This window comes from Canis lupus, chromosome 16 (assembly GCF_048164855.1).
Source record: "Canis lupus baileyi chromosome 16, mCanLup2.hap1, whole genome shotgun sequence".
In the NCBI taxonomy this organism is placed as follows: Eukaryota; Metazoa; Chordata; class Mammalia; order Carnivora; family Canidae; genus Canis; species Canis lupus.
The window spans coordinates 59,665,516-59,691,383 of record NC_132853.1 but is presented as its reverse complement, the minus strand read 5'-3'; the positions used below and the strand labels follow the sequence as shown (position 1 = coordinate 59,691,383).

Genomic DNA, 25,868 nt, shown 5'->3' with positions numbered 1-25,868 from the left:
GGCCTCACAGACCAGATCCTACTGGAATAAAGCATTTTTACCTTCAGAGCATCTTTACTAGCGAGAAGGAAACAGTAACGACCTCTCCTTCCCAGCCTGACCTGGTAGATTCCCAGAAATGTTTTTACAAAAATGCTCATTCTGAAAGAAATGAATTTGATGTCAAAAAAATGAGAGAGCTATTACTGAGCACCTAATACCTGCCATGATGGCTTACAAGAATCCACTCATTTTCAGTAGTGTTCACAAACAGTGCTTTATGGGAAGAAAGTCATAAAGTCTAGTTTTTGGTACATCTACAACACTTACCAGAACCTCACACAAACATACTTGGGCAGAGCATGGATCTCAGGGAGCACTCACACCCCTGGAGGAAAAGGGGCCAGCAAAGGGTTAAAGAAAAAAAAAATTGAAAGAAAGGCAATCTAAGCCTGCCCAGTTTGGAGCTCCTCCTAGGAGGGTGGTCACCTGAACAATTTCTGCCCTTTACCGATGGATGAAAATCGCAGGCACAGCTTGCTGGCTCCACGGGGGGCAATTTTCACTTTTTCCTTTTAAGCAAGCACACAAAAACGTGATGGAGCTCATCAGTAACTACGCAACAATGAGCGTGTGGAGGGAAGGCGTAGGTGCACAGGTCACCGCCCCTCAGAACAGGAAGACCTGTGACCCACTGGGCACCCGGCCGGGCGTCAGCAGTCCCCAGTATCCCACAAATACTGTCCCATGTAATCCTCACAACCACACTGTCCAAGGTGGCTTGGGACTCGTTTTACAGATGAAAACGCTAGGATGGAGGCCGAGACACACAGCGGAAAAGGAACCGGCTTGGGCCAAGATCAGTGAGACACCAGGTCCCCTCTCTTGGATAAAAACACGGCTGCCTCTTCAATTTTTGGAAAACGGCTGTTGGGATTTTCTGAGTCTCCATAAGAAGGGACTTTAAACCAACAAGAGGGGATCCCTGGGTGGCTCAGCGGTTTAGCACCTGCCTTCAGCCCAGGGCCTGATCCTGGAGTCCTGGGATCGAGTCCTGCATCAGGCTCCCTGCATGGAGCCTGCTTCTCCCTCTGCCTGTGTCTCTGCCTCTGCCTCTCTGTCGTTCTGTGTGTGTGTGTGTCTTGAATAAATAAAGATCTTTAAAAATAATAAAAGATAATAATAAATAAAAAATAAACCAACAAGAAATGTCGCCCTAGGCCACACAGAGAACAGGTCAGAAGGAGGCAGGAGCCACTGCTCCTGGGTCGGGTCAGATCAGGGCTTGGGCTGCCAGCGCGGCTCCTTAGCAGCAAAGGCCGTGCCGAAGCTGCCCTCGGAGCTTCGCTCCACCCGGCGGTGAGGCAGACATCTGCCAGGCGTGTCATCAGGATGCCAGACGACCCTGCGCCAACAGTCTGCAAACTGCCAAGCAAACTGCCAAGCGATGAAGCGCCCCGCCGCCCCCCACGCCCGGCGTTGGGCCCAAGCGTGCACCTCACGCACATGGCCGCTTCCCTCACCGCCCACCTCTCCCGCCGCACACCCTGCAGGCTCCTCGGCCTTGCACGCCTTGCACGCCTTGCACGCCCTGTTTGCCGCTGCCCCAGCGCCGGGCCGCCCGTCTGTCCTCCCAGGCCCCGGCTCCATGACCTCCGCCTCTCTCTTCGCTCCCTGACAACCGTTCCTCAGTTCAGCTTCTACTAAATTCCCTGTTCCACCAAAACTTCTCAGAAGTCCCCGAGGGCCCTGGCTCCTTTACGCAACAAACACGTACAAAGTCTCTCCCGCGGGACAGACCGGCGCCGCCATCCTGGTCAGCCCTCTGCACTGGGGGCAGGACGGCCCGCCCTCCGCCCTCCGCCCTCCGCCCTCCGCCCTCCGCGGGCCGCCGAGAACACGGAGGACTGGGCTCCGGCGCGATGCTGCGGGGACGCTGACGGCACGGCCGCGCCGAAGACCCATTACGGGTCCTCTCCGTCACCCGGTAACCCACCCCGGGCGCCCGCACCCAGGAGCGTCGGTGCACGTCTCCCACGAGCCAGGGGGACAGCTGTGCAGCACGCACGCCGCCTCGTCCGCCACAGGCAAGCGCGGCCCTGAGGGTGCCTCACCCGGTGAACGAGCGGGCACCCGAGAACCGCAGACACCAGGCGTCCGCTGCCCGAGGGCAGCCGTCAGGACGGCGGCTTCCCAGCACGAGGGAGGCCTGAGTGGAGCCTCCGGGGCCGGCCCGGTCACCTCGCTGTTTCCTGAGCTGTGTGCCAGGCACGTGGGTGTTCACGTGTTGACGATTCACGGAGCGCTTAAGATGTGAGCTTTCCAGTTGGGCTTTGCTGAGATCTACTAAAAATGAACTTAAAAATGGAGTCCCACTTAAGGGACCCTAAGCAACTATGTTTTGTAAGGACACCTAGCACCGGACGCAGAAGAAAGCAGAGGCCCCACGCTCAGAAAACGCGGGAGCAAGGCAGGGCCAGGCGCAGAGCCGCTCCCGGTCCCCCGTCGCGGCCGTGACCCAGCCCACACTGAGCCTCCTGCCTTCTGTCCCTGCACCAACTGCTTCCCAGGTTGTGGGGACCCCTGAGAGTGCGCCATGACCCCCTGTCACCCAGACCGATACTCTGTTCCCATGGGTGTTTCCCAGTGCAAACTGTCGCAGGAAACCAGATGGTCCGGCTCATCTCCTCATGCCCACTGGCCTCAGGACGTGGCTGCCCTGGGCCCAGCCATCCAACCCTGGCCCACCAAGGGCTGTCCCTTCAGGAGGAGCCAGGATTAAAACAGGAAGAAGTTTTGCTGGAAGGGTTAGGACTGGCAGACACCAAGCATGGCACTTAAGAAATGTCATGGGTCAACTGCTTCCCAAAAAAGACGTTCTCCCGTTCTCCTCCTTGGCGTCTGTTAAGCCACAGGATTCCCTTCTCCTCAACTCTGACCAAGCTCCCAGATGGACAGCCTCTATCTTCATCCTTCAAGATCTCCTACCATCTGGCATTACCCCTATGGAAGTCAAACTTGACTCGTGTCTTCAAGTTTCAGGGTACCTCAAACTCAATCTGTCTACACCCAAGTTCATTATGTCTCCTCTGGAAGCACGCCTTTCTCTGAGTTCACTTGATGTTACTGATCTCTTGGTTCCAGATTTAGGCACAACAAAAAAATTTAAAAATAAGACAGTAAGACTTGAAGACATCACCATAAATGCATGTTTCACTTAATACAGAGATGGTTACACCTGATGGAACTATTTCTAGATGTACATAAATGGGGGATGGGGGAGAACAAGTAGAGACAACTAACACGACCTCAGCCAGGTGATGAAGGTCACATCCACAGTGACAAGTCAGGCTCAGAGCACCGACCCTCGATATGACATGATGAGATGGGCACTTTCCCTCTGGGCTCTTCCTCCCCAAACCTATGACCCCATCTTATCATGTGACAACCATCAGACACACCCCAACAGGCAGAAAGTCTACTGCACCCCTGCTCAGCCCTCCTTAGAACTGTCGGTCACCCGAGACTAGACTGAGAGACCCTTGCCACCAAGAGGAGCCAAAGGAGACATGACAACTGAAAGGAGTGTGGTGTCCTGGGTGGGGCCCTGGGGCAGAGGAGAGAGAACTGTGAAACACAGCGAAACGCAGGAAATTTGAATGAAGTGTGGGCTTTAGCTGATAATAACATATCAATAATCATCAGCTGTGACAAATGTGCCATCCTAATTTAAGATGTTAGGAAGAGGGGAACCTGGATACACAGTATATAGGATATAGGAACTCTATCTTCTCGATTTTTCTATGAATCTAAAACTGTCATAAGAAGACTTTATTAAAAACAACAACAAAAACAAAAATACTGCATAGTTTCTCTTTCCTCAAATTATTCCCCAACCCCCTGACTCTCTCCTCTCTCTCAGACTGTTCTGATTCCACACTTCACGGCCCACCCCCACTCAGAAACCTTCAGAGACTGTGGCTTCCCCAATAAACGTCCTTTCCTTAGCTTGCCATCCAGGCCTTCAAAGATCTGGTTCTAGCTGCGTGTGGCACTGCTGGGCACAGAGGGCTCCGCATCGCTCCGGACAGCCCCCCTTCCACCCCCTCCACTGCACCCCCCTCACTCCATCCCCCATCTGGCTTCCATGGTTTTCCTGACGACTACATCCCCCAGCTCCATCTTCTGTCTCACCTCGCCTGAGTCCTCACCACCTGCCCTCCCAGGGAACAGCTCCTGCAGGCAGTCCACCGATGTGCATCAACCTAAACTGCACCCACCACAGCCTTCACCCCTCCCCACACCTCCTTAACTGTAGAGAAGGATCAAGCTCCCTGCTGAGCATTCAAAGCATGGCGATGTGGTGCCCCCACCCCAGCCGCCCACACCATTCCCCACTGTGCTCCAAAAAAGCCCTCCTGTCACTGACACTGGACACCACCCACACACCTCCCTAGAAGGGCCTTCCCTCCACATTCTGGCCAAATGCTCCCCATCTCCATCCATGCCCGCCTCAGGTCCTATGTCCCCCAGAAGCCTTCCTCAACCAGACCAGTCATCCTATTCTTCTCCACCGAGTGATAACACAGCCTGGAACATTACACATCTCAACATTATCAGTCTGATCCACTAAGCCGGTCAGCTCGGGCACTGATTTTACAGTGCTCCCCAAGTAATGGACCAGGTCACGTTCCCTTTTCATTCCCACCGAGGACTGCACGGCAGAGGCGCTCACTCGGCAGTCAGCAAGTCAGCAAAAAATGTGTGAGCAGTGGCTGGGTGGCGGTGCCCCAAGCAGCAGGCACAACCGTGCTCTCCCAGCTCCGGCACCCAATGCTCACGCTCCCTGATAGGCTAAGATAACACTGCAGGCTGAGGCCAGATCCCGGCTCACCACTCACTAGCTATGTGACCTCTGGCAAATTACCTAACTCTTGGCGCAGTCCACTCAACTGTAAATGTACCTGCTCACAGGTTGTTCAGTAATCAAAGGGGCTGTCAATATGGAAAACCCACACCACCTGGCACATAGTTAAGTATGATTTAAAACAAAGCTACCACAGATCTTATTCAACCCACAATGGGGTCCATCCCAGTAAACCCATCATAAGGTGAAAATGTCACAAGACCTGACCTACGGTCGTAGCTTAGCCAAGCCTGGCTTCCATGCAATCGGGACACTCACATTAGCCTACACTTGGGCAGAATCATCTTGCACGAGCCCATCTCACGGCACAGTGTTGACCATCTATGTCATTTACTGAATACTGTAGAGAACATGACAAGCAGTGGCTGTTTGGGGACAGGATGGCTGTCACTGTATCGGCTGTTGATCCTGCTGATCGCTGGCTCGCCAGGGGCTACGCTTGCTGCCCAGCAACATGAGAGGATCGGACCCCATATCATCACCAGCCCGGGAAAGATACGAATTCAAAATCCCAAGGAGGTTTCTACTGAATACATAACATTTTCACACCATCACAAAGTCGGAAACTTGTAAGTCAAGGACTGTCTTCTATTATTTTCCCAGAGGCAGAAAAGATGTTAAAGCTGGTAGCTGGGCCAGTGTTAAAGCTGATCTAGTTCTTGGGTGTTGTGGGAGTTTCCTGAGTGTTTATTATTATGCTTCAGATCCTACAAGGGTGAGGATATCAAAAATGAGAAATTCAAAATAGTCCTTTAGGGATGCCTGGGTGGCTCAGCGGTTGGGCGTCTGCCTTTGGCTCAGGGGGTGATCCCAGGATCAAGTCCCGCATCGGGCTCCCCGCAGGGAGCCTGCTTCGCCCACCACCTGTGTCTGTCTCTCTCTCTCTGTGTCTCTCATGAATAAGTAAATTAAAATCTTAAAAAAAAAAAAAATAGTCCTTTAGTGGCACATATAGTATGATCCCGGTTGCGGGAAAAGGCAAAAAGGAGGATGGAGAAGCAGAAAATATGCCAAAATATTAACAGTGCCATAGCAGGATATTTATATAATTTTTATTCTCGTTATGTTTTTCCCTATTTCCTAAATATTTTACAACACGTGTTATTTGTATAATCTGAAGGAAAACAAGTTTCCAAGAAACTCAGCTTCTCCAATAAAAATGCTAAAATACTTTTCAAATACTAAAACCATCCCCAGAATAAAGTTCCATTCAAAGAACAAAACAGGGTGCCTGAGTGGCTCAGTCAGTGAAGCATTTGCCTTCGGCTCAGGTCATAATCTCTGGGTCCTGGGTTCGAGTCCCGCATCTGGACCCCTGCTCAGTGGGGAGTCTGCTTCTCCCTCTGCCTCTCCCCCTGCTTGTGCTCTCTTTCTCTCTCTGTCAAATAAATAAATAAAATATTTTTAAAAAAACATAGGATGAAACTATTCTGGGAAACAGTCCTGCCTGCTAACCAGGTAATAACACTTTCTCAGGAGAAGTGCTGCATGCATGATGCAAGAGACTGAGGTGAGGGGTAGCTCAACAGAAGGGTCTGAGCCAGATGCCACTGCCACCACCACCACCACCACCACCACCACCACCAGGAGGCAAGGCCAGGCCACCATCAAACCAGACACAGCCAGGGCATTTCTGGTGCACTGTGATCATCTACTCTGTGATGGGACAATGAATGACACACATGAACACTCCAGGGTATTCAGGATATCGATATGGGAAAGAAACACAAGACACCTTGTATTTCTTAAATGCTTCTGGCTCTACAGAAACTAATTCTGAACCTCAGCCAGGTCTCAGAGGGAGAGCAGGAAAAGGAAATGTCTAATTTACATTTGACAGTGGTTTTATTCTCATTTATCTTTAAACTGCAGGTCTGATCAACTTTCAAGGATAAAAGAAGTTATCCAAGAGAACACCAAACTGGACAATATTCATGCATGGCTCATCACCAGCACCATGGCCTGGGGACAAGAGTGTGGCAGGGATGAATAAAGACCAGACACCAAGGGGGACAGGGGGCCTGGGACCCATTTTAAGCAACACTATCAACATTCACCCTGAAACACCCTTTAGAGAAAACTATCCCCAATTTCCAGATTCAGACATGCTCTCCCCCTTCCCAAATGCCCACAGTAGCTTGCCCCTCTCTCTCCTACATCCAGCCAGGGCCTGTAAGTCGCCGTGCCGCCTCCTGCAGCCAATCAATGACCAAGCACCATCAATCCCGTTCCAGGAGCTCTCAGGGCCACCCACACCTCTCTGGCACGGGCCTAGCTCAGCTGCAGCCAGCTCTTCCTCAGCTCCCACCTCCCCACCCTCAGTGCACTCCTGACCCATGCCCCCTCCCTAACACAGATTCTCACACACACACCCCTCCTCACACCCCACACATAACACATCCTCTCTCTCACTGCAGCCAGTGAAATCTTTCTAAAATCCTGATTATGTCATTACTCTGCTTTAAAACATTTCTTAATTGTCCTTGAGACAAAATCCAAATTCCTAAGGTCTTGTAAAGCTTGTCATGGCTGGCCTTGTCCACCTGTCCACCCGCAGAGACTCCTACCACTTCTCCTGACTGATGTTTATTGAGTACCTAACCAGACGTCACTGTGTGAGAAGTTAGGGATGCAGCAGTGAACAAAACAAAGTCCCGTCTGATTGGGGTTGACAAAACAAATACAGAAGCTGGTGTTAGAGTGGCAGCAGCACCTGAGGGAAAATACAGCAGCAGGTGGCCAGCTGCAGCCTTAGGAAGCACACAGGGAAACCCTCACCAGGAGGCCAGGCCTCAGAGAAGGGCAGTTCCCCAGAGCTCCTGCTCTCACCTCCCCATCTTCACACACCCTGGTTGCTCGGCCGGCCCTCCTGCCCTCTCCCCTCTCTGCCCAGCGAATTTCTGTTCCCTCCTAGGTTCTGACTCAGAGTGCCAGCCTTCCAGGAGGCCTTCCTCGCACTCTGTATGCAGTCGCCACCAGCCCAACGCCCTGCCTTGAGTCAATCCATCTTCCCTCCAAAACTGGAAAACGCCTTAAAAGCAGGAGTTGTTCAGCGGTGAATCACCAACGCTTAACACACTGCCTGGCACAGAGAGGCTCTAGACACACATTAGCTGGATTACAGAATTGTACAAATCAGTTGCCTGAGACTTAGCTACCCTTCCCCTCTCCGCAGCCCCACCCCCGACCTGCACACGCTTCCACTTATCCCACTGCCCCCCGCACAGAGCTCAGTTGAGCGCCTCAGGCACGCAGATGCAGACACAGTGGAAATGTCCAGCCAGCAGAATTCCTGAAATCACTAACTTGTGACTCCACCGCAGATACATAATTATCCCATTGTGCTTTTATTTTGTATAAGAATGTTGTTTTTCTCAAATCAGATACAAACTCCTCAAGGGCCATGCCCACTCCTGTGTGTGAGTGTTACACGACTCCAGGCTCAGCACCAAAGGGCGAACAGTACTAAATGCATATAGTAACCATGACCTCCACAGCAAACACCAAGGAACCCTGAAACTCACTTTGAACAGCATATTCTTCTAGTTAGGATTTGGGCATTTTACCGTATGTAGAATGTGCCTCAAATAGTAACGTCAGTAAATATTAACCCCTTAGTAAGTCTGCTTCCCCAAGTGCCTGGGTTACCAATTCAGAAACTCCCCTCTGTGCACCCTAGTCTGGGGCAAGTGGCTAAACGAGGGTGGTGGAGCCAGAGACACCAATATTGGAAGGAAGCAACACCATGTGCTTTCTTTTTTTTTTTTTTTTTTAAGATTTATTTATTTGAGAGAGAAAGAGAATGCATGAGCATGGGTAGAGCAGAGGGAGAGGGAAAGAGAAGCTCAAGCAGACTCCCCGCTGAGTACGGAGCCCAACAACGTGGGGCTCCATCCCACAACCCCAAGACCAGGGCCTGAGCTGAGCTGGACAGTCGGACACGTAACTGACTGAGCCGCCCAGGGGCCCCAACACCACGTGCCTTCTGACACGATGCTCTGGATGCTCTGAAGACAGCACATCCCTCCACCTGCGTGGGGACGCTGAATATGCAGAAGAGGAAACATCAGGCAAACCCAACCTGAGGACACTCTACAAAGTAACTGCCGTGTACTCCTGAAGAATATCAAAGCCAACAAATTCACAGACAGAAGGTAGGATGTCGGCTGCCGGGGGCTGGGAGGGCAACAGGGAGTTGGCTAGCGAGGAACAGAGCTTCGGCTTGGAAAATGGTAAAGTTCTGGAGGAGGACGACGGATGGCTGCACAACAAAGGGAATGTACCGGATCCCACCTGGCTGCTCACTTCAAAAGGATTAAAGTGGTACATACATTAGTGGGTTTTACCACGACAAAAAATGTCAAGGGCAAGAAATTCTAGGAAAGGCTGAGAATCTCCCTTAGATCAAAGGGGGCTACACAGACAAGGCCACAAATGGCACTGAGTGACCCCGAGTGGGGGCAGGGAGGGCAGAACTTGCTAACAAACTGGCATGGCTAGGACAAAGGACAACAGGTTACCATGAACTGTGGATCAGTAATAGTAACATCAATGACAGATGCCCTGTGGTCACATCCGAGAGAGTCCCTGTGCGTGGGACACAGGAAGGCCTAAGGGCGCACAGAGCCTCCACTTACTCCTCAACTGATCACGGGAGAAAATGAGACTTTCATGGAGAAACACAGAGAGGATGATAGAGTGAGTGAGGGAAGATGTAAACAACTGGTGAATCTGGGTAAGGGGCATAGAGGAGTTCATTATACTATTCTTACAATTTTTCCTGTAAGTTTGAAATTATATCAAAACTAAGAAACAGGGACACCTGGGTGGCTCAGTCAGATGGGCGTCTGCCTTCAGCTCAGGTCCTGATCTCAGGGTCCTGGGATCAAGTCCCACATCGGGGGGGTCCCTGCTCAGCAGGGAGTCTGCTTCTCCCTCTGCCCTTCACCCCCTTCACGTGCATGCACGCACTCTCTCTCTCTCCTCTATCTCTGAAATAAAATCTTTTAAAAATAAAATAAACTTTTTAAAAAACAGAAACAGAAAACAGTGCAAGAACAAAAACCGCATCTGAAAGCAAACTGAGTGGGGGGAGTCAAACCGTCAGGGTTCTCCATGGGCACCTGGGGACACACACCCCCTGCAGAGCCACACCTGCCCTACACACTGAGGCTCAAGAGCAGGATTAAAGCATTAATTATCATGTCAAACATCTCCTGGGATGGCATTTTCTATATATTTAACTAGATGTCCGAAAAGAAAAGGTGTCAAACCTCAGCTCTACTGAAACAACTATGGAAGATGCCCCAAGTACTTTTTTAATGTCTTCTGAATAAAAGGAGCAAAGAGTCAGAAACCTGGAGGACACCATCTATATATAATCCACATGCTATCTTGTTAAAACTCTAGCTTTAGAATTCTACAAGGTGATAATGAGGAGAAATGTTCTTATCCATTTCAGGACTCATCCACAGCACGTTGTTCAAAATGGAACACGGCACATTTTTTAAAGCAGGTTTAAAAACAAAAAAAAATCTATGTAGATGGTCCCTTTGTGGCTCCTGAGCCTCCCATGACTAATGTCAAGGGCAAGTTGAGTCAAGTTCACAGGCGTTGAATACAGAGAGAGGGTGTCTGCACCGGCCACCCACTCTAGCCCCCAAGGCCTGACCAGACTCTAGATGCCACCTTCCCAACAGCCATCCTCCTGCTCTGGCTGCCTGGCTTTGGGCATAGTTTCTCACTCAGATTCCCGCAACTCCCCTCTCCAGCTGGTGTTCCCACCTCCAGTCCCACCCCTCCAAGCCTTCCACTCCACCCATGGTCAAAAAGATCTTTCCAAACACAAATCTCTATGATACCCACCTCCTTAAATCCATAGCAGCTCCTCACCACCAAACACATCAATATTCATTAGCTGCCCAGAGTTCCACGCTAGGTCAATGAGACTGACCTGTATGTTTCATAAATGCAGTTCAATGCAAATAACTTACTTATTTAATATAGAAGCAAAGTGTTCCCTATAATCATGCCCTTCCCACCTGTAAACACATGTAACAGTGTATTACAATTTGGTGTTGGCCTGTCTGTCCTAGATACCAGGGTTCTGGGGAGCATAGCACACTCTAAGTGAGCAATAAACCTTTGCTGAACCAAAGTAAAGACCTCTGGATACCCTCCCCGGCCATACTCAGATCGATGTTCCTCCACTCCCAGGACAAGATGCTACTGGGTGATCAACAGAGTCAACCCCTCCAGGACACACGCCAGACAGGAGGCCCTAATGATTGCTACATATAAGGCAACTGCCTTCACAACCCCACAGAGCTCTTCACGAACACAAGCTCGAACACAAGCTCCAGAACGGAAAGGGCGTAACGGATCCCTTTTAGGTCGGCTACCTAATTTCTGGTCCTCTCTGCTTGATATTTTTGGCCAACCACCTGATATCCTCAAGCCCTGCTTCCTAATTTAAGTCTGACGCCCACTTTCTTTTAACTACACTAACGAGTCTCCAACTCTTGATGATCCGACACCTTTACACTCAAAGATTGCTGAAGACTCCCAAAGAGCTTACTTTATGAGCTACACTTATCAGTAGCTTCCATATTAGAGGTTAAAGCCAAAAAAAAAAAAAAAGAATGTATCTCTTTATTAATTCACTTAAAAATAAAATTATATATTTAAATAGATATTTCTATGAAAAATAACTTTTTTCAAAAAATTGTTAGACAAGTGACAGTGTTTTGCCAATCTCTTTAATGTCTGCCTTCACCGAGGACAGCTGGACTCCATATTCCATTTCAATCTACGCTGTGACATGTTGTTTTGGTCCAAGTAGACGAACGAACTCAGACCTCACAAAGATGTGCTGGTGAAAGGAGCAAGAGTACCAGCATATCCAAATAACTGAGAATATTCTTCTCTGATGTCACATCAGAACTCAGGAAATTGTAGTTTCTTAAAGGTTAGCAGCAATCTACGTGAACAGAACACATTAGAGGATACCCAATCTAGCTGAAGCCACAGCGATTGGGCTTTGCATCCCTTATGAAGTGAAAATCCACCGGCCTCACTTTGAGTGCATCTCCTACCCATGGATGATTTTGTGTTAGAACGGACTGGTCATCTGGAAATACTGGTTCACTGAATTATGCAGATGTTCCAAATGAGGACACATTTCATTCACATTTCATATCCAAAAATATCCTATTCACTCTACCACCACGGTCTCATTGGAAGAGTCTCATGTCTGGGAAGCTCACAGCGGCAGACACGGGTCCTCCAAAACTCTTGATTTTCACCTGAAGCTCAAATTTTATCCCCAGCAACAAATCCTGGCAGTCTTTCTCCTTGAAGTGACAGCTCATTCTGTTCATTTTCAAAACACGTCTGCCAAAGTCCCAAGCCTGAGTGCCCAGCGCCGCCTGTTAGCCCGTCAGGTGCAGCTCAGCCTCCAGGCGGCCACAGCTGGCCCAGCCGCACCCCACGGTGCCTTCCTGAGCAGGCGCTGCATGCAGCACCAGGACAGCACGCGGCCAGCGCACCGTGGGGACGCCGTGCACTAGACAGCCAGGACCTACTAAAACTGACACTTTTTACTGAGTCCCCAAGGGCATTCTCAAGTGGAGTGCAATTTTTTACTGCGCATGGATGGCCGTGAAGAGAACAGTGCGCGCTCAGCACCGTCTGGCGCCACCACCTTGATTCCTGCGAAGGCGCCAGCAGTTTTACCCACGTCACGTCTGCACCATCCGCGCAGACCCCAGTAGAGTGAGTGGGAAAGGCCAGAGCTACCTTGCATTGTTTGGTTTTTTTTTTTTTTAAGATTTTATTTTTAAGTAATCTCTACACCTAATGTGGGGCTCGAACTCACGACCCTGAGATCTGGAATCACACACTCCACCAACTGAACCAGCCAGGTGCCCCCGCCTTGTACTATCCTTGAAATAAGGGTTGGGGAGCCTGGAGCCCACCACAGGAACAGGTGAGCTACACTATCAGCACTGTTCTCTGGTTTTATATCCCTGCCACCACCCCAACCACCTTCCCAACACACTTGGTTTTAGACTCCACAGACTTACAGAAACACCTGAGTGGCTCAACGGTTGAGCGTCCATCTTTGGCTCAGGCAATGATCCCTGGGTCCAGGGATCGAGTCCCGCATTGGGCTCCTCTGTCTGTGTCTCTGCCTCTCTCTCTGTGTTTCTCATAAATAAATAAATAAATAAATAAATAAATAAATAAATAAATAAATAAATAAATAAATAAATAAATAAATAAATAAATAAATAAATAAATAAAAGCTTTAGACTCCATGGACTTAACAACATAAATTTTTCAGTGGAACACTGTAACACCATTCTAGGCGTTTCTCAAGTCCACTTCCCTCATTGCTAGCCATGCAGCTTAGGTCCCTTCTGCAAGCCATTTAATTAAGGCTTCATCTCCTCATCCATTACGTGGAGATAATCATCCCCAACCAGATAAGTGGCCTTAAAGAACCCACCCTCTGTGGAAGCCCTTTGCAAACTACGCATTTTTTCTTCAGTACGTCTTTACCATGTGTCAAGCACTGTCCTGTGTACTAGCATAAATGAGGTTTCTGCTTTATGATAAAAAGCTTGGTTCTAGGGGTGGGGGTGTAATGAGAAATAACAGAGAAAGCAAGAGTGATCATGAATGGTTGGGGAGCTGCTTTAAATGAGATGTGCAGGAAAGGCCTCTCTGAAGAAATGACCCAAGTAGATGAGAGTGGAGGACCAGAGGGAGCCAGGTGTGCAAAGAACAGAGGGAAGACCATTCCAGGCCTCTCCATCCAGGAAAACAGAAGAGGCAGGCAGTGCCAAATCACGAAGCTTTGTGAACCAGGGTGAGGAATTTACATTCTACTCTAAGCACTTGGGAAGCCAGGAGGGCCAGTCAGGAAGTAACAGAATCTGATCTACAGTTGTGAAAGAACCCTGTGGCCACTACGTGAAGAATAGAATGTAGGGCATGAGTGCATATGGGGAGACCAATCAGGATGTGAGGCTAGTCATCCAAACAAATGATGGTAGCTGCCTGGACTGGGCTCACAACAGAGGGAGACCAAACGAGGCAGTCCAATATAAGATGCACTTCAGAGGCAAAGGTGACAGGTTCTACTAGTAAGCTGGACAGGCCCATGAGGAGGGGAAGAGGAAAGAAAGGTAAATCCTGGATCTACAGCTTGAACACCTGAGTGGGGGCGGTGGCCATGGGCAGAGGCAAAGAGTCGGCGTTCAGGAGCTCCAGGGCCAGGTCAGGAGGGAAGACCACGGATGTGAGAGTTGCTGGCACGTGAACTGCATGTAAAGCATGAGCCTAGACAAGACCCACTGGTGAGTGGCACACACAGCAAAGAGGAAGGGCCCAAGATCAAGCCCTCGAGTGCTCCACACTCAGCTGCCAAACAGCAAAGGGGTCTGAGGAGGAGTGATGAGACCCTGGAGGAAGACATGGAGTTTTGGGAAGACAGGTGAGGAGAGTCTCAGGAGGGAGGGAATGGCCCACCTTATGGAATGCTGCTGAGAAGTCAGACAAGATAAAGACGGAGGAGTGACTTTTAGATTTAATAATCAATGATGGCCTGTGGAGGGTGGTCTCAACACTGGGCAGGGAGCCTAACTGGAGCAGATGAGAGAGGATGCAAGGTGACCAAAGTAGGGTTACTCTTCTATTGTCCATACATTACTTTGATGCATCCACTTGGCTTCCTCCATGGCCTACTCAAAGCACGGCTTACAAAGCCAGGTGACAATTAGTTGAGAGACTGGTTTGGGAAACAGCTCATCATTTTATACCTACCCCTCCCACACACGTGTGAGTACCATGTGTGTGTCAGTGGTTTTGAGAGCAACAGCTCTCTAGTTTCCCTGCTTCTGTGCCACGTGTGTGAGGTAGAGATCCATCTGAAATCAAGTGTTCCCCCATGCCCACTTTCCAGTGGGAGAATGAACTCTGTTATCACCATCAAGTATCACAGCGCAACACAAATGGGGGACGTATATATACATCAGCATTAGCCACAGGCCTACGAATGACTCATTTTGAGCTGTAATTTATATAAGTCTAGTTATTTGCAACTTACAAGCCAAAGATGCTACTGATGCATATACATATCATTTACTATAGATAGAATTAACCAATGAACTAATTTGATAATAGCAGTATTAAACTAACAGTAGCTTAGTAATTAAAATGCAGTAATAGTGGCATTTGAAAACCAGCACTAATCCAAAAAAAAAAAAAAACCTGTGGGAATTCCAACTGAGAGTAGGCAAGTGCTGCAGCTCCCTCTGTAAAGATGCTGAATGCTGGGTGGAGGGCCTTCAGTCAACTTTAGTGAAGATGTCAATTTTAGGAATCCTTAACAACTTCACTAAATATGACACCAACAAGTAACCACTAATACATATACAAAGTAAAAGTATAGGGACTGACAAATGGATCACAGAAAGAAGCGAAGGCTGAGTCTGGGTTTAGGGCACTGAATGGCGCTTCAGGGCGAGTGGTACGAGTAGGGCCTACTCTGGGACAACCTGGCCCACACATGTCACTTTACTACAGTACCACTCCATCAGACTGCTGGAGGGAGCAAGGGAGACAGCCTGCCTGGATGCCTGTGCTCAGAATTCCTCAATTCACAGTGGCTGTCTGGTGTTGTGGTAACAGAGCACAAGTCACACCCCGGTAACCCACTAGCTAGAACCAGCCCCACAAATGGGGCTTGTTTGGCCTGCAGTGTTGGACTCCTTCATGTTTTATAACATCTGAAATAGTGCCAACATTTAATTGGAAGGCTTCACATTAAAAAAAAAAAAAAGTCTTCTGGCTTCTCAAAGAAAAAGAAAAGAGATAGAGAGAAAGGAAGCGATCTGGCTGAGGCCCACCTGCCCTTCAGCTGCTGGAGCCTGTGCTCTCCAGAGCCCACCCTCCAGAAAACCAGACACAAGTCACTGCCAGCTGCCATTTATCTCTGAACCTGTGCCACTCGTCTTCTATCTGGCCTGTTCCCTTCACTTATGCTACCTTCCAGCTGCTGGCATCACTTGGATTTGCAACCTGTGTCCTGGCAGAGGGTGCTGAAAGGTCCCATGGGGTTGAGTCCAAGGAGAAGACTATGAGGACTGTTTAAGATGCCATGCTCTCACACACGGAACTGAAAATGTTAGCTGCTGATTTTCCTCTTCATTAAGCACCTTGCAAAGGTCAGACACAGCTAACATCCTCCCCTGGCTCCTTCCTAAAGAGCAATCTCAGTAATTACTCAAGACTCAGAACTTTTCTCTTAACAACCTACGATGAGCTTATCAGGGAATGCTGATCATTCATAAATTAATGTTTTAATTAAAAGGGCAAAAATATATCCATTAGTCAGTTTGAGCACAGGTTTAGGGTAGCAGAGGGAACCACATTTCAAATGGAAAAAAAAGAAAAAAAAAAGCCCTCCAAATAGAATGAGAAAAAAAGAAAATGATTAGACAGTTACTTTACAGTAAGTTTCTTTTCATATATGCACAACCACCACAAAAGCTTTGAACTAGGGGCAGCCCGGGTGGCTCAGCGGTTTAAGCGCCGTCTTCAGCCCAGGGCCTGATCCTGGGGACCCGGGATCGAGTCCTGCGTCGGGCTCCCTGCATGGAGCCTGCTTCTCCCTCTCTGTGTCTCTCATTAATAAATAAATAAAATCTTCAAAAAGAAAAAAAAAAGAAAAAAAAGCATTGAACTATCAGTTAGTACTTAAGACATCCATAAGACAGAGTTTATACAATCTCTTCCGATCATCATCTCTTTTACTCCTTAAACTACCTTTGGATGAAACAAATTCTCCTAAGCCAAATTAATAACTAAAGGACTGGTTACTAGTGATTGACTACGTACAATTACGGCAACGGTGATCCTACGTATGTTCAGCATCATATATGAGAAGCAATGATCTTATATAAACACTAATAAGCCCAGGGCAATCGCACTGTAATGTGGCACCAACTACCCCCATTATACCGCTCAGATGTTTACGTAAATAAAGACGGCCTTGAAGGAGAAAATGAATCGCAAAAGGACAAATGTCAAGCGTGCACAGATGCGATGCCTCCCACCCCTTTGGCTTTTACAGACCAGGAAACAGACAGTGCTTAATGAAGGACGGGTCCACCAAAGTTGGCTGTTGTCTTTCCCACGAGCCGCTTGTGAGTTGCTGCTCACACTCCCAACACCGTGGAGACGCCACGAAAACCCAAACCCAAGTCCCAACCCATCAGCCTCCAACTCTACTGCGGGAGACAAGTTCTGGGTCCAAGAACACAGCGACACGAGGCCGCCGCACAAAAGGAGGGAAAGTCTGGATTCGAGGCAAGCTGCTCAGAAGGCTGCGATGAAGTTCACTGCGACTTTGAGAGAACTTTTGCACCGACGAGTCGCCAGGCCGACCCTTCGTTTTCCGGTCGTGTTTCCTGGGCTCGGCGTTTCCCCCACAGCTTGGACAGGGGGACCGACAGGCCCTGGACGCGGGCTCGGCTCGTGGGGCACCAGCGCTCCAGCCCAAGGCCTCTTTCCTCTACCTGCTGGCAGCGCCCCGGGTGGGTAGGCCGGGTCGGTGTGCCAACACCTGCAGTGCTCAATCTCCGAACTTGTCTGAACCGGAGCGGGACTTCGAGTTAGCCTCACATTAACCAGAGGAATAACAACAACTAAACCAAAACACCCTTTTATTTATTTACTTATTTATTTATTTATTCCTTTCCCCCTACTTACAACCCCCCAAGACCGAGGTCTGCAACAGCTCATGCTTTTTTTTTTTTTAGTGGACTTGCATTGCACCACGTGGCTGGGGAACACACGACACACAGCCCGCTGCCTCCTCCAGGACGCCCTCCTGGATCTGAACTCTCTGCGTGCGTGGCGGGAGGGGGGGTGAGGGCACCCCCGGGGTCCGGGGTGGGAATCCACTCACCCGATCCTTCATCCTCCAGCTCTGGGCTAAGGACTTGGAGCCTTCGATCTTCTCACAGTGCCGCTTTTTCATGAAGGCCAAGGGCAGGTTCCAGTCGGTGAGGTCGGCCTCGTCCTCCTCCCCGAGCCCCAGGAGGGGCGCCTGCAGCATCTCGGCCTCCATCGCGGGGGGCGGGGGCGGGGGCGTCCTCGGCAGCAGGCGCTCGAGCACCTCCAGCCTTAACAGCAGGGGTGCCGGCAGCGGCGGGAGGGCACCGGGCGGGGCGGCGGGAGGTGCGGAACCCTTGTCTCCAGCTCCGCGCGCGGGGCACACACGCGGCCCCGGACCCCGAGCGACCTCAGGCCTCGCGGTGACCCCGCTCGCGGCCTCCAACGCCCCGGCCGACCCGAGCCCGGGCGCCGCCCAGCCGTCCGGAGCGCGCGCGGGTCCCCGCAGCCGCTCTCAGCCCTGCGGGCCCCGCACCCGCCGAAGCTGCTGCGCCCAGACCCGCGACCGGCCCATCGCGCTCGCCCGCGCCCGCTCCTCAGCCCCGGATCCGCGCGGCCTGGCCGGCCCCGGCCTCGGGCCCGCGGCGCTCTCCCGCCTGAGAACCAGTCCTGAGGAAGGGCGACACGGGGGCGCGGAGAAGACAGGCGGCGTGGGCTTATGGGGTTCGGAGACTTTTGCCCTCTGGTTGGAAGCTACAGTGCAACTCCGCTCATCAGCACATCAAGGAGGACGCCATGTTGCCGCGGCCCAGCATGCACCGCGGTCGACGGCGTGACCCACGGGCCAAACCTCCTCGGAGCGCTCCGGCCGCGCTTTCCCGGGATGCGCAGAGGGGGGAACGGCCCACCCCCCCACCGCCCTTCTTCGTTACTATGGTTACCACAATTCCGCTCTCCAGAGTTTATGGCGTTCATTCAATAGATGCGTGATCTCCAAGTCAATCCTACAAATGAAACTATGTCAGTTTGGTTCATTTATAAAAAAAAAAAAAAATTTTTTTTAAAGCTTTATATTGTTACAAATGAACCTACACGCTCCTGAAATTAAAGGCGTTGACCCCCTGTTGTTTTGTTTTTGTTTTTGTTTTTTCTACATTTTGAAACGGCAGCCAAAGCTTCAGAAAGAACCACTGGAAGAAAAAAAAAGAAAGAAAAAGGAAAAAAAAAAAAAAAAAGAAAGGACCACGGATAATATGACAGAGGAAGATAGTGGCGGGGTTAGGGGGGGCACAGAGGATCCTCCATGGTATCAATCAGATTTTCTTTCTTTGCTTTGCTCCCCCCCCCCCCCAGGGAATACCCGTAGAGAAAATTAATTTCAACAATTACAGTTTCTTGTTGAATCCATCTTATTTTCTGAGCGGTTTATTCTTCTTTTGACATAGCTTTACGTGCAAACAGCTAAGAGCTACAGGTGTCTACCCATGCAGGTGAGCCTCCTGCTTTATTTCTCTACTCGGAGCATGGATTTAGGAAAAAAAAAAGATTCTATTTATTTATTTGAGAGACACAGAGAGAGGGAGTGGGGATGGGGAGAGGCAGAGGGAGCAGGAGAGAGAGAATCTCAAGGAAACTCTCTGCTGAGTGCAGAGCCCAACACGGGGCTGGATCCCACCACCCGGAGATCTTGACCTGAGCACAAACCAAGAGTCAGACGTTCAACCCACTGAGCCACCCAGGCGCCCGGGAAACATTGCTTATTTACAATATGTGCAGAACTGTGACCGCTGCATGAGAAGGGAGCAGGAGGCTGGATGCAGCGTGCAGCGCCTGCCTTCAGGGCCACGGCGCTAGTGAGACGCTCACGTACCTGTGGATGAAGCTGGGCAGGCACCAGAGGCCGGCGTCCCCTCTGCATTCCGGCTTTGGTGTCAGATGCACCTAGTTCTGAATCATTTTTTAAGATTTTCTGTATTCCTGAGACACAGAGAGAGAGAGAGGCAGAGACCCAGGCAGAGGGAGAAGCAGGCTCCATGCAGGGAGCCCGATGGGGGACCCGATCCCAGGACAGGGGTCACGCCCTGGGCTGAAGGCAGAGGCTCAACCGCTGAACCACCCGTGTGCCCCCTAGATCTAAATCTTGGCTGAATTACTTTCCATCTCTGTAACCTTGGTCAATTCTTTAACTGGTTCAGCCTTGGTTTCCTCAGATATAAAACCGTGATACCAATACCCACCATGGAGACAATTAACCGGTGGAAGTGCCTCATATAGTATGAATGCCCGACACAGGCCTAGCAATGATCTTTCCATAACTAGAGTGAAACCTAGCAACTGGGCTTTATGAATCTAAAACCTTCCATTGGACTCTAGAAGATACCCTGTCTCTCCATGGCTTCCCAGGGCCATGTTGACCCTATGTGGGAGTCCATATCAAAATCCCAATGGCATCCTGACGTGTTCCTTTCCACGTTGGAATGAACGGTGCAATCCCAGATCTTTCTCACCTAGCACAGAGCAAGAGTTCCAGTATTCATTTCAAGATTACATCCAACTGAGCCTGATTCTCCCCTTAAAACTCAGGGTCGGGCAGCCCAGGTGGCTCAGCGGGTTAGCACCGCCTTCAGCCCAGGGCGGGATCCTGGAGACCTGGGATCGAGTCCCACGTCAGTTCCCTACAGACAGGGAGCCTGCTTCTCCCTCTGCCTGTGTCTCTGCCTCTCTCTCTCTGTGTCTCTAATGAATAAATGAATAAAATTTTTTAAAACCTCTGATGAGGGATCCCTGGGTGGCGCAGCGGTTTGGCACCTGCCTTTGGCCCAGGGCGCGATCCTGGAGACCCGGGATCGAATCCTATGTCGGGCTCCCGGTGCATGGAGCCTGCTTCTCCCTCTGCCTATGTCTCTGCCTCTCTCTCTCTCTCTCTCTCTCTATCATAAATAAATTTAAAAAATTTTTTTAAAATAAAAAAAAATAAAAACCTCAGGGTCAATTCACCAAAACACAGATGGAGGTTAAAACCTTAGTTTTCCTTGCTCCCCAGATTGACAAAATATCCCCACAGGCACCAGCAAATGGAGGCTTTGGGACTGCACGGTCTTGGGAAGACCAGGGTCTTCCAGCAGCATTAAACCCATTCATTCCTAACCAGCCTGTGACCTGGGAAAACCCACTCAATCTGTGTGAGACTCAGTTTCCTCACCTACAAGTGTGTGTCACCTGGGATATCCCTCACTTTGTCTGATATTCTAAATGAAGATCATAAAGGTACATACGGAACTCAAATTTGTCAGGTCATTAGAATCACTTGGGGAAACTATTTAAAAATAAAGATGACTGGGTCCCACCCCAGACCCACTGAATCGTGGGAAGTGGGAAGATGGGATCAGGGCCTATGTTTTTGAATCAGATAACACTCATGAGAGCTTAAAACCAGTCAGAATTGAGGATATTGGCAGACATTCTCTCTAAAGATATTAGGCAACATTCTCCTCTAATGATTCCATTCCAGCCACATGGCGGGCCCTCAATAAACATTTGTACCAAGTAAACAAGTATAATGAAGCAATCATCCAATCTCCCAGCTACTAAATCAGAGCAAGACTCATCCTCTCTCCCAAACTATAGAACAAAACACACCCTCTACTCTTTTACAAATGTGACCCCAGAACCAAGAAGCCGTTTGGGGTCCATGTCCTGGACCAAGGGTCAGGAAACACACATGGTGACCCCCCAGCCAGGAACCGATTCCTGCAGACAGCTGAAAAGCCGTTGGCCTCCGCTGCCCTCAAGCTCCATGTGGGTGACATGAGGAACTTGAAGAAGGTGAAATCTAGGCTATTTCAGGTCAAAACTCTGTGATTCATGTACAACCCAGAAAGAGGCTGCTGACAGCCCCACTCCCAACCTGAAGGCTCAAGAATGGGCTTGAATCATTTTGTAGCATCATGACATTTAAAAGAAACCTCGTCCCAGTGTGTCATGGATGATTCTATTCGAGTCCCAAATAAGCACTGGGAACTTGGCTCCAGGCTTCTGGAAGGCAGTGAGCATCTGTGACTAATGACGAGCTAGAAACCCAAGGCCTACAATTTCTCACCTGGGTGATCTCATCACCACGGTGTGTGATCTGCTGGCCACCAGGGCCTGCAGTTCCCGTCTCCGGCATCTAATTCTTCATGAGCAAGGACATCTCATGCTTTCCACAGCACAGAACTTCTAAACAAGATACTTTCATTTTGAAAACAATTTTATAAATCTCAACAAATGCACAAAACCTGGCCTGATTTTCAAGCCACAAAACTGGGGGAGGGTGTTGCTAACATCCTGCGGGTGGTGAACACCAGGCTTGGAACTGAGAGAGGAGGGCCTTGCAGACCCAGCTCTGATGGGAAATAGCAGAATAACCTGGGACCTGCTCATATGGAGAGGGTGGCCTCTTCCTGGACCGTGAAGGTAAACCAGCTGACCTCTTCCAGCCCTGAAACTTGGGCTCTTTGGCAACCAGAAGCCAAAGACACAGCAAAGTGAGCATGAGAACAAATATAAAAACCCAAATGTGTGGGTCAAATACAGCAGAGGTTACGGGTAAAATAGGAGGGGAAATGGGGCTGGGAGGTCTGAATAATTCCCTCGGGCATGGAGCCTGTTGCCCTGGGGAGAACAGAGCAGGCTGGGTTAGCCCACCTCACCTGTTCTCGAAACCCAAGACCAGCTCAGGCGAGGCATTCCATGTGCACACAGCAATGGGCTGAGTTCCATCCTCCAATATTGCAACTTCTCCGCTAAATCAATCAAGGGCATGGAATGTGTTTTGTCATCAAGAATCAGGAGCGAGACTGGAGGTCAAGAAAGCGGGTGCTTCGCTGAGCTATTGCTTTCCACGCAGGGAGACCGGCCAGCTCCTGTCCTTTCCAGAGAAATCTGTGCTTAGCTTAAAAGAAACCAAAATAGACATAAAGTACTTTGCTTTTGTCTGAGCATCATTACTCTGTTTTTAGCAAAATCCAAGCCACCCCCCTCTGCAGGTCAGATGCTTTGTTGACAGCAAAGTGAGAAGAGAGAACGGGAAGTGACGGGCCTCAGCATCTCCGTCCTCGGAAACGCAAGGCTGCAAGACGCCAAACGCGCCCATCTCCCTCTCCGCCCGTGTCATCCTCTAAAAATACAGTTATTTATGTACGAGTTTCATCCCCTACAGAATACCTTTCTATTTCGCTTACTTATTTTTTTTAACACTGAGTGTGTATGGTTTTGATAAGCAGAAACAATATTCTTCTATTTTAAAGAAGGAGGTGGCCCCCGAGGGGCCTGGGAACTATGGTAAAACGTGCTTCTCGCTGAACAAACTTCACCCACTCTCTGCATTTCTTCTTCCAGAGCTGAGATTTTGCATCACCTCAGCCTTCAAGATCCAACCACAAGACAGAGCGGAGGAGGAAATGCACAAGGGCAAGGAAACAGAAGTGGATCCTGGACAGAAATGTGCTGTCGCCCCCAGCCCCTTCCTTCCCACTCTGGGGGCTGTTTGGTGTAGGGCGGAGAAGAGCCTGTCTGGGGAATCCCAGAATCTGGGCCTGGCTTCCAGCACGGGCACCCTGGTCAGGCCGGCGGGATAGCCTGGTGCACCCAGCTCCAAGGCCTTCTGGGTCACACACTGCTGTCCTCAGCCCTTAGAAATTCTTCATGGAGAAAGGACGGAGGCCAGTGGTCTTTCCCAGCTCCCAAGTTCCACCCAGGGCCCTGGAGGTCGAAGGGCCGCGATGTGGTCCAGTACAGACAGTGCTGGAAAAGGAAAAGGAAGGAATGTTTGTATGATAGAAACTATACCGAGAAAATTTGTTATCCAATAAAAAATATACAAACTGAATTTTATAACCTTTTGTTTTAATGGAATTGCCTGCAATAAGATTCTACCTTTATGAAAATACAAATAATAGAACTGTCTCTTTTTAAGCTCCCATTTGTTCTTTTATGTAATATTCACATCTCATCAGTGATTCTCAAGTTTCCAGCAAACACAAGACCCTGGGGGAGCCAAGGCTAGCCCGACCATCGCCTCTGCCTTTAATCGGGGGATTAGGGAAAACGCCTGTAACTAAAATATTATAATCCTAGTGGTGAGTGTTTGTGGTGAGCCAAGCCCTTTTCATGAGAATTAACTCATTTAATCCCCTAATAGGCTCATTTAAAGGCTCTTGTTTTAGATCCGTTTTACCAGTAAGGAAATTGAGACACAGAACAATTAAATAGCCTTCTCCTGGTCTCTCTGCTGGCCAGGGCTGGGCGAGGGCCCAACCAGCTCAGTGGAAGGCCTGGCTCATCTGCAGAACCCAGCTCTGGCATTTCCGGGTCCCAGACCCCAGAGAGCTGCTCCATACACCATCCCAGTCCTGCCCCGGGCCCAGTTTCACGTACAAAGTAGGAAACTAACAGTTCCGATCTCATGGACATGTAAGTACTAAACGAGCTAATGCCCAGCACACAGGAAGCACTCGGTATAGGCTGTTATTAACAAAGTTCTATAAGAAATAAATTCCATCTGTGTTGATTAAAAAGCCTTCCTGTGAAACACAGCATGTGTGCCTGAGCCGCAAAAATTGATTTCTTTTTTGGAATAATTTTCATTGTTTTTCTAAATGGAAGTCCTACATGTGAGGTGGAGGGGAGATGGAGAAGTCTCATTTTTCTCATTTTTCATGGAGGTCTGTGAGTCAGACCAGAAACTGATTTTTTTTTAATTTTTATTGATTTATGATAGTCACACACACACACACACACACACAGAGAGGCAGAGACATAGGCAGAGGGAGAAGCAGGCTCCATGCACCAGGAGCCCGACGTGGGATTCGATCCCGGGTCTCCAGGATCGCGCCCTGGGCCAAAGGCAGGCACTAAACCGCTGTGCCACCCAGGGATCCCCATAAACTGATTTTTTTTAAACCGAAGGTACTGGGGCGCCTGGGTGGTTCAGTTGGTGAAGCATCTTTGGCTCAGATCATGGTCCCAGGGTCCTGGGGTTGAGCCCCATGTCCTGCTCGCTCTCTCTCTCTCTCTCTCTCTCTCTCAAATAATTAATAAAAATTTTTTAAAAAGTGAAGGCCAGGGATCCCGGGGTGGCTCAGCGGTTTAGCACCTGCCTTCGGCCCAGGGGGATCCCAGGGTGGCTCAGCGGTTTAGTACCTGCCTTCGGCCCAGGGCCTGATCCTGGGGTCTGGGGATCGAGTCCCACATCAGGCTCATTGCATGGAGCCTGCTTCTCCCTCTGCCTGTGCCTGTGCCTGTGCCTCTGTCTCTCTCTCTCTCTCTCTCTCTGTGTCTATCATGAATAAATAAATAAAATCTTTAAAAAAATAATAAAATAAATAAAAAGTGAAGGCCATGTAAATTTGCTATGTCCAAATGCTCAGGTGGGTATGAGCAAAATGAGCCTAACCCACGACCAGCTGCTCCAGGGGCTTGAGCGCTGACTTGGGGGCTGGGACCACCATCCTGCCTGCATTTAATCCCAGAAATAATATGTGGTGTTTTAAACAGTACCACAGAGTACTTTGACAATTCTTCGTAAATTTAAAAAATAAAAGTAATAAATTCTTGCTGGAGGAAATTGGAAAACGTCAAAATGAATAAAGAAAAAGAAACCAAAAAGCACTGTTCTCATTTTGTGTATTTTCTTCCTGCCTTTTCTTTCTGGCATGTGTATATATATATATATTTAAAATCTATTTGTTTTTTGCATTAAAAAAACAACATTCCTCTGAAACATTATTTTGAAAATAAAGACCAGGACAAAGAAACACTTAATTCCACTGCCCAGACATAACTGCCACTAATATTTCTTTGTACAGCCTTCTGTATATATTATAAACATATATTACAAGTAGACATGCTCATTTGTATAGTTTTTGAAAAAAGAATCATTCAAATTTATACAAACAACACTATTTAACAAAACATGTCATGTTGTGACTTGTGTCTTCCACTTATAGCAGGAGCACGTACTCCTAGCACAGCCAGTAACTAGGAAACATGGAGGGTGACCTACAGACAAGGGCACAGC

General features: G+C 49.3%; 1 protein-coding gene across 4 annotated transcripts in view; it reads right to left on the bottom strand.

Annotated features, from left to right (window-relative positions):
- The window catches only part of RPTOR (regulatory associated protein of MTOR complex 1), a 333,077-nt gene extending 313,306 nt beyond the window's left edge, over positions 1-19,771 (bottom strand). Inside the window, exon 1 of one of the 4 annotated variants that reach the window (XM_072781924.1) lies at positions 19,680-19,771. In XM_072781924.1, coding sequence (XP_072638025.1) covers positions 19,680-19,727 — 48 coding nt within the window. In that variant the 5' untranslated portion in view covers positions 19,728-19,771. Of the gene's footprint in view, positions 1-17,882; positions 18,307-19,679 lie in introns of those variants that run through there. The other 3 variants (XM_072781925.1, XM_072781923.1, XM_072781922.1) reach the window with 3 other exon arrangements.
- Between the last annotated feature and the right edge of the window lie 6,097 nt (positions 19,772-25,868).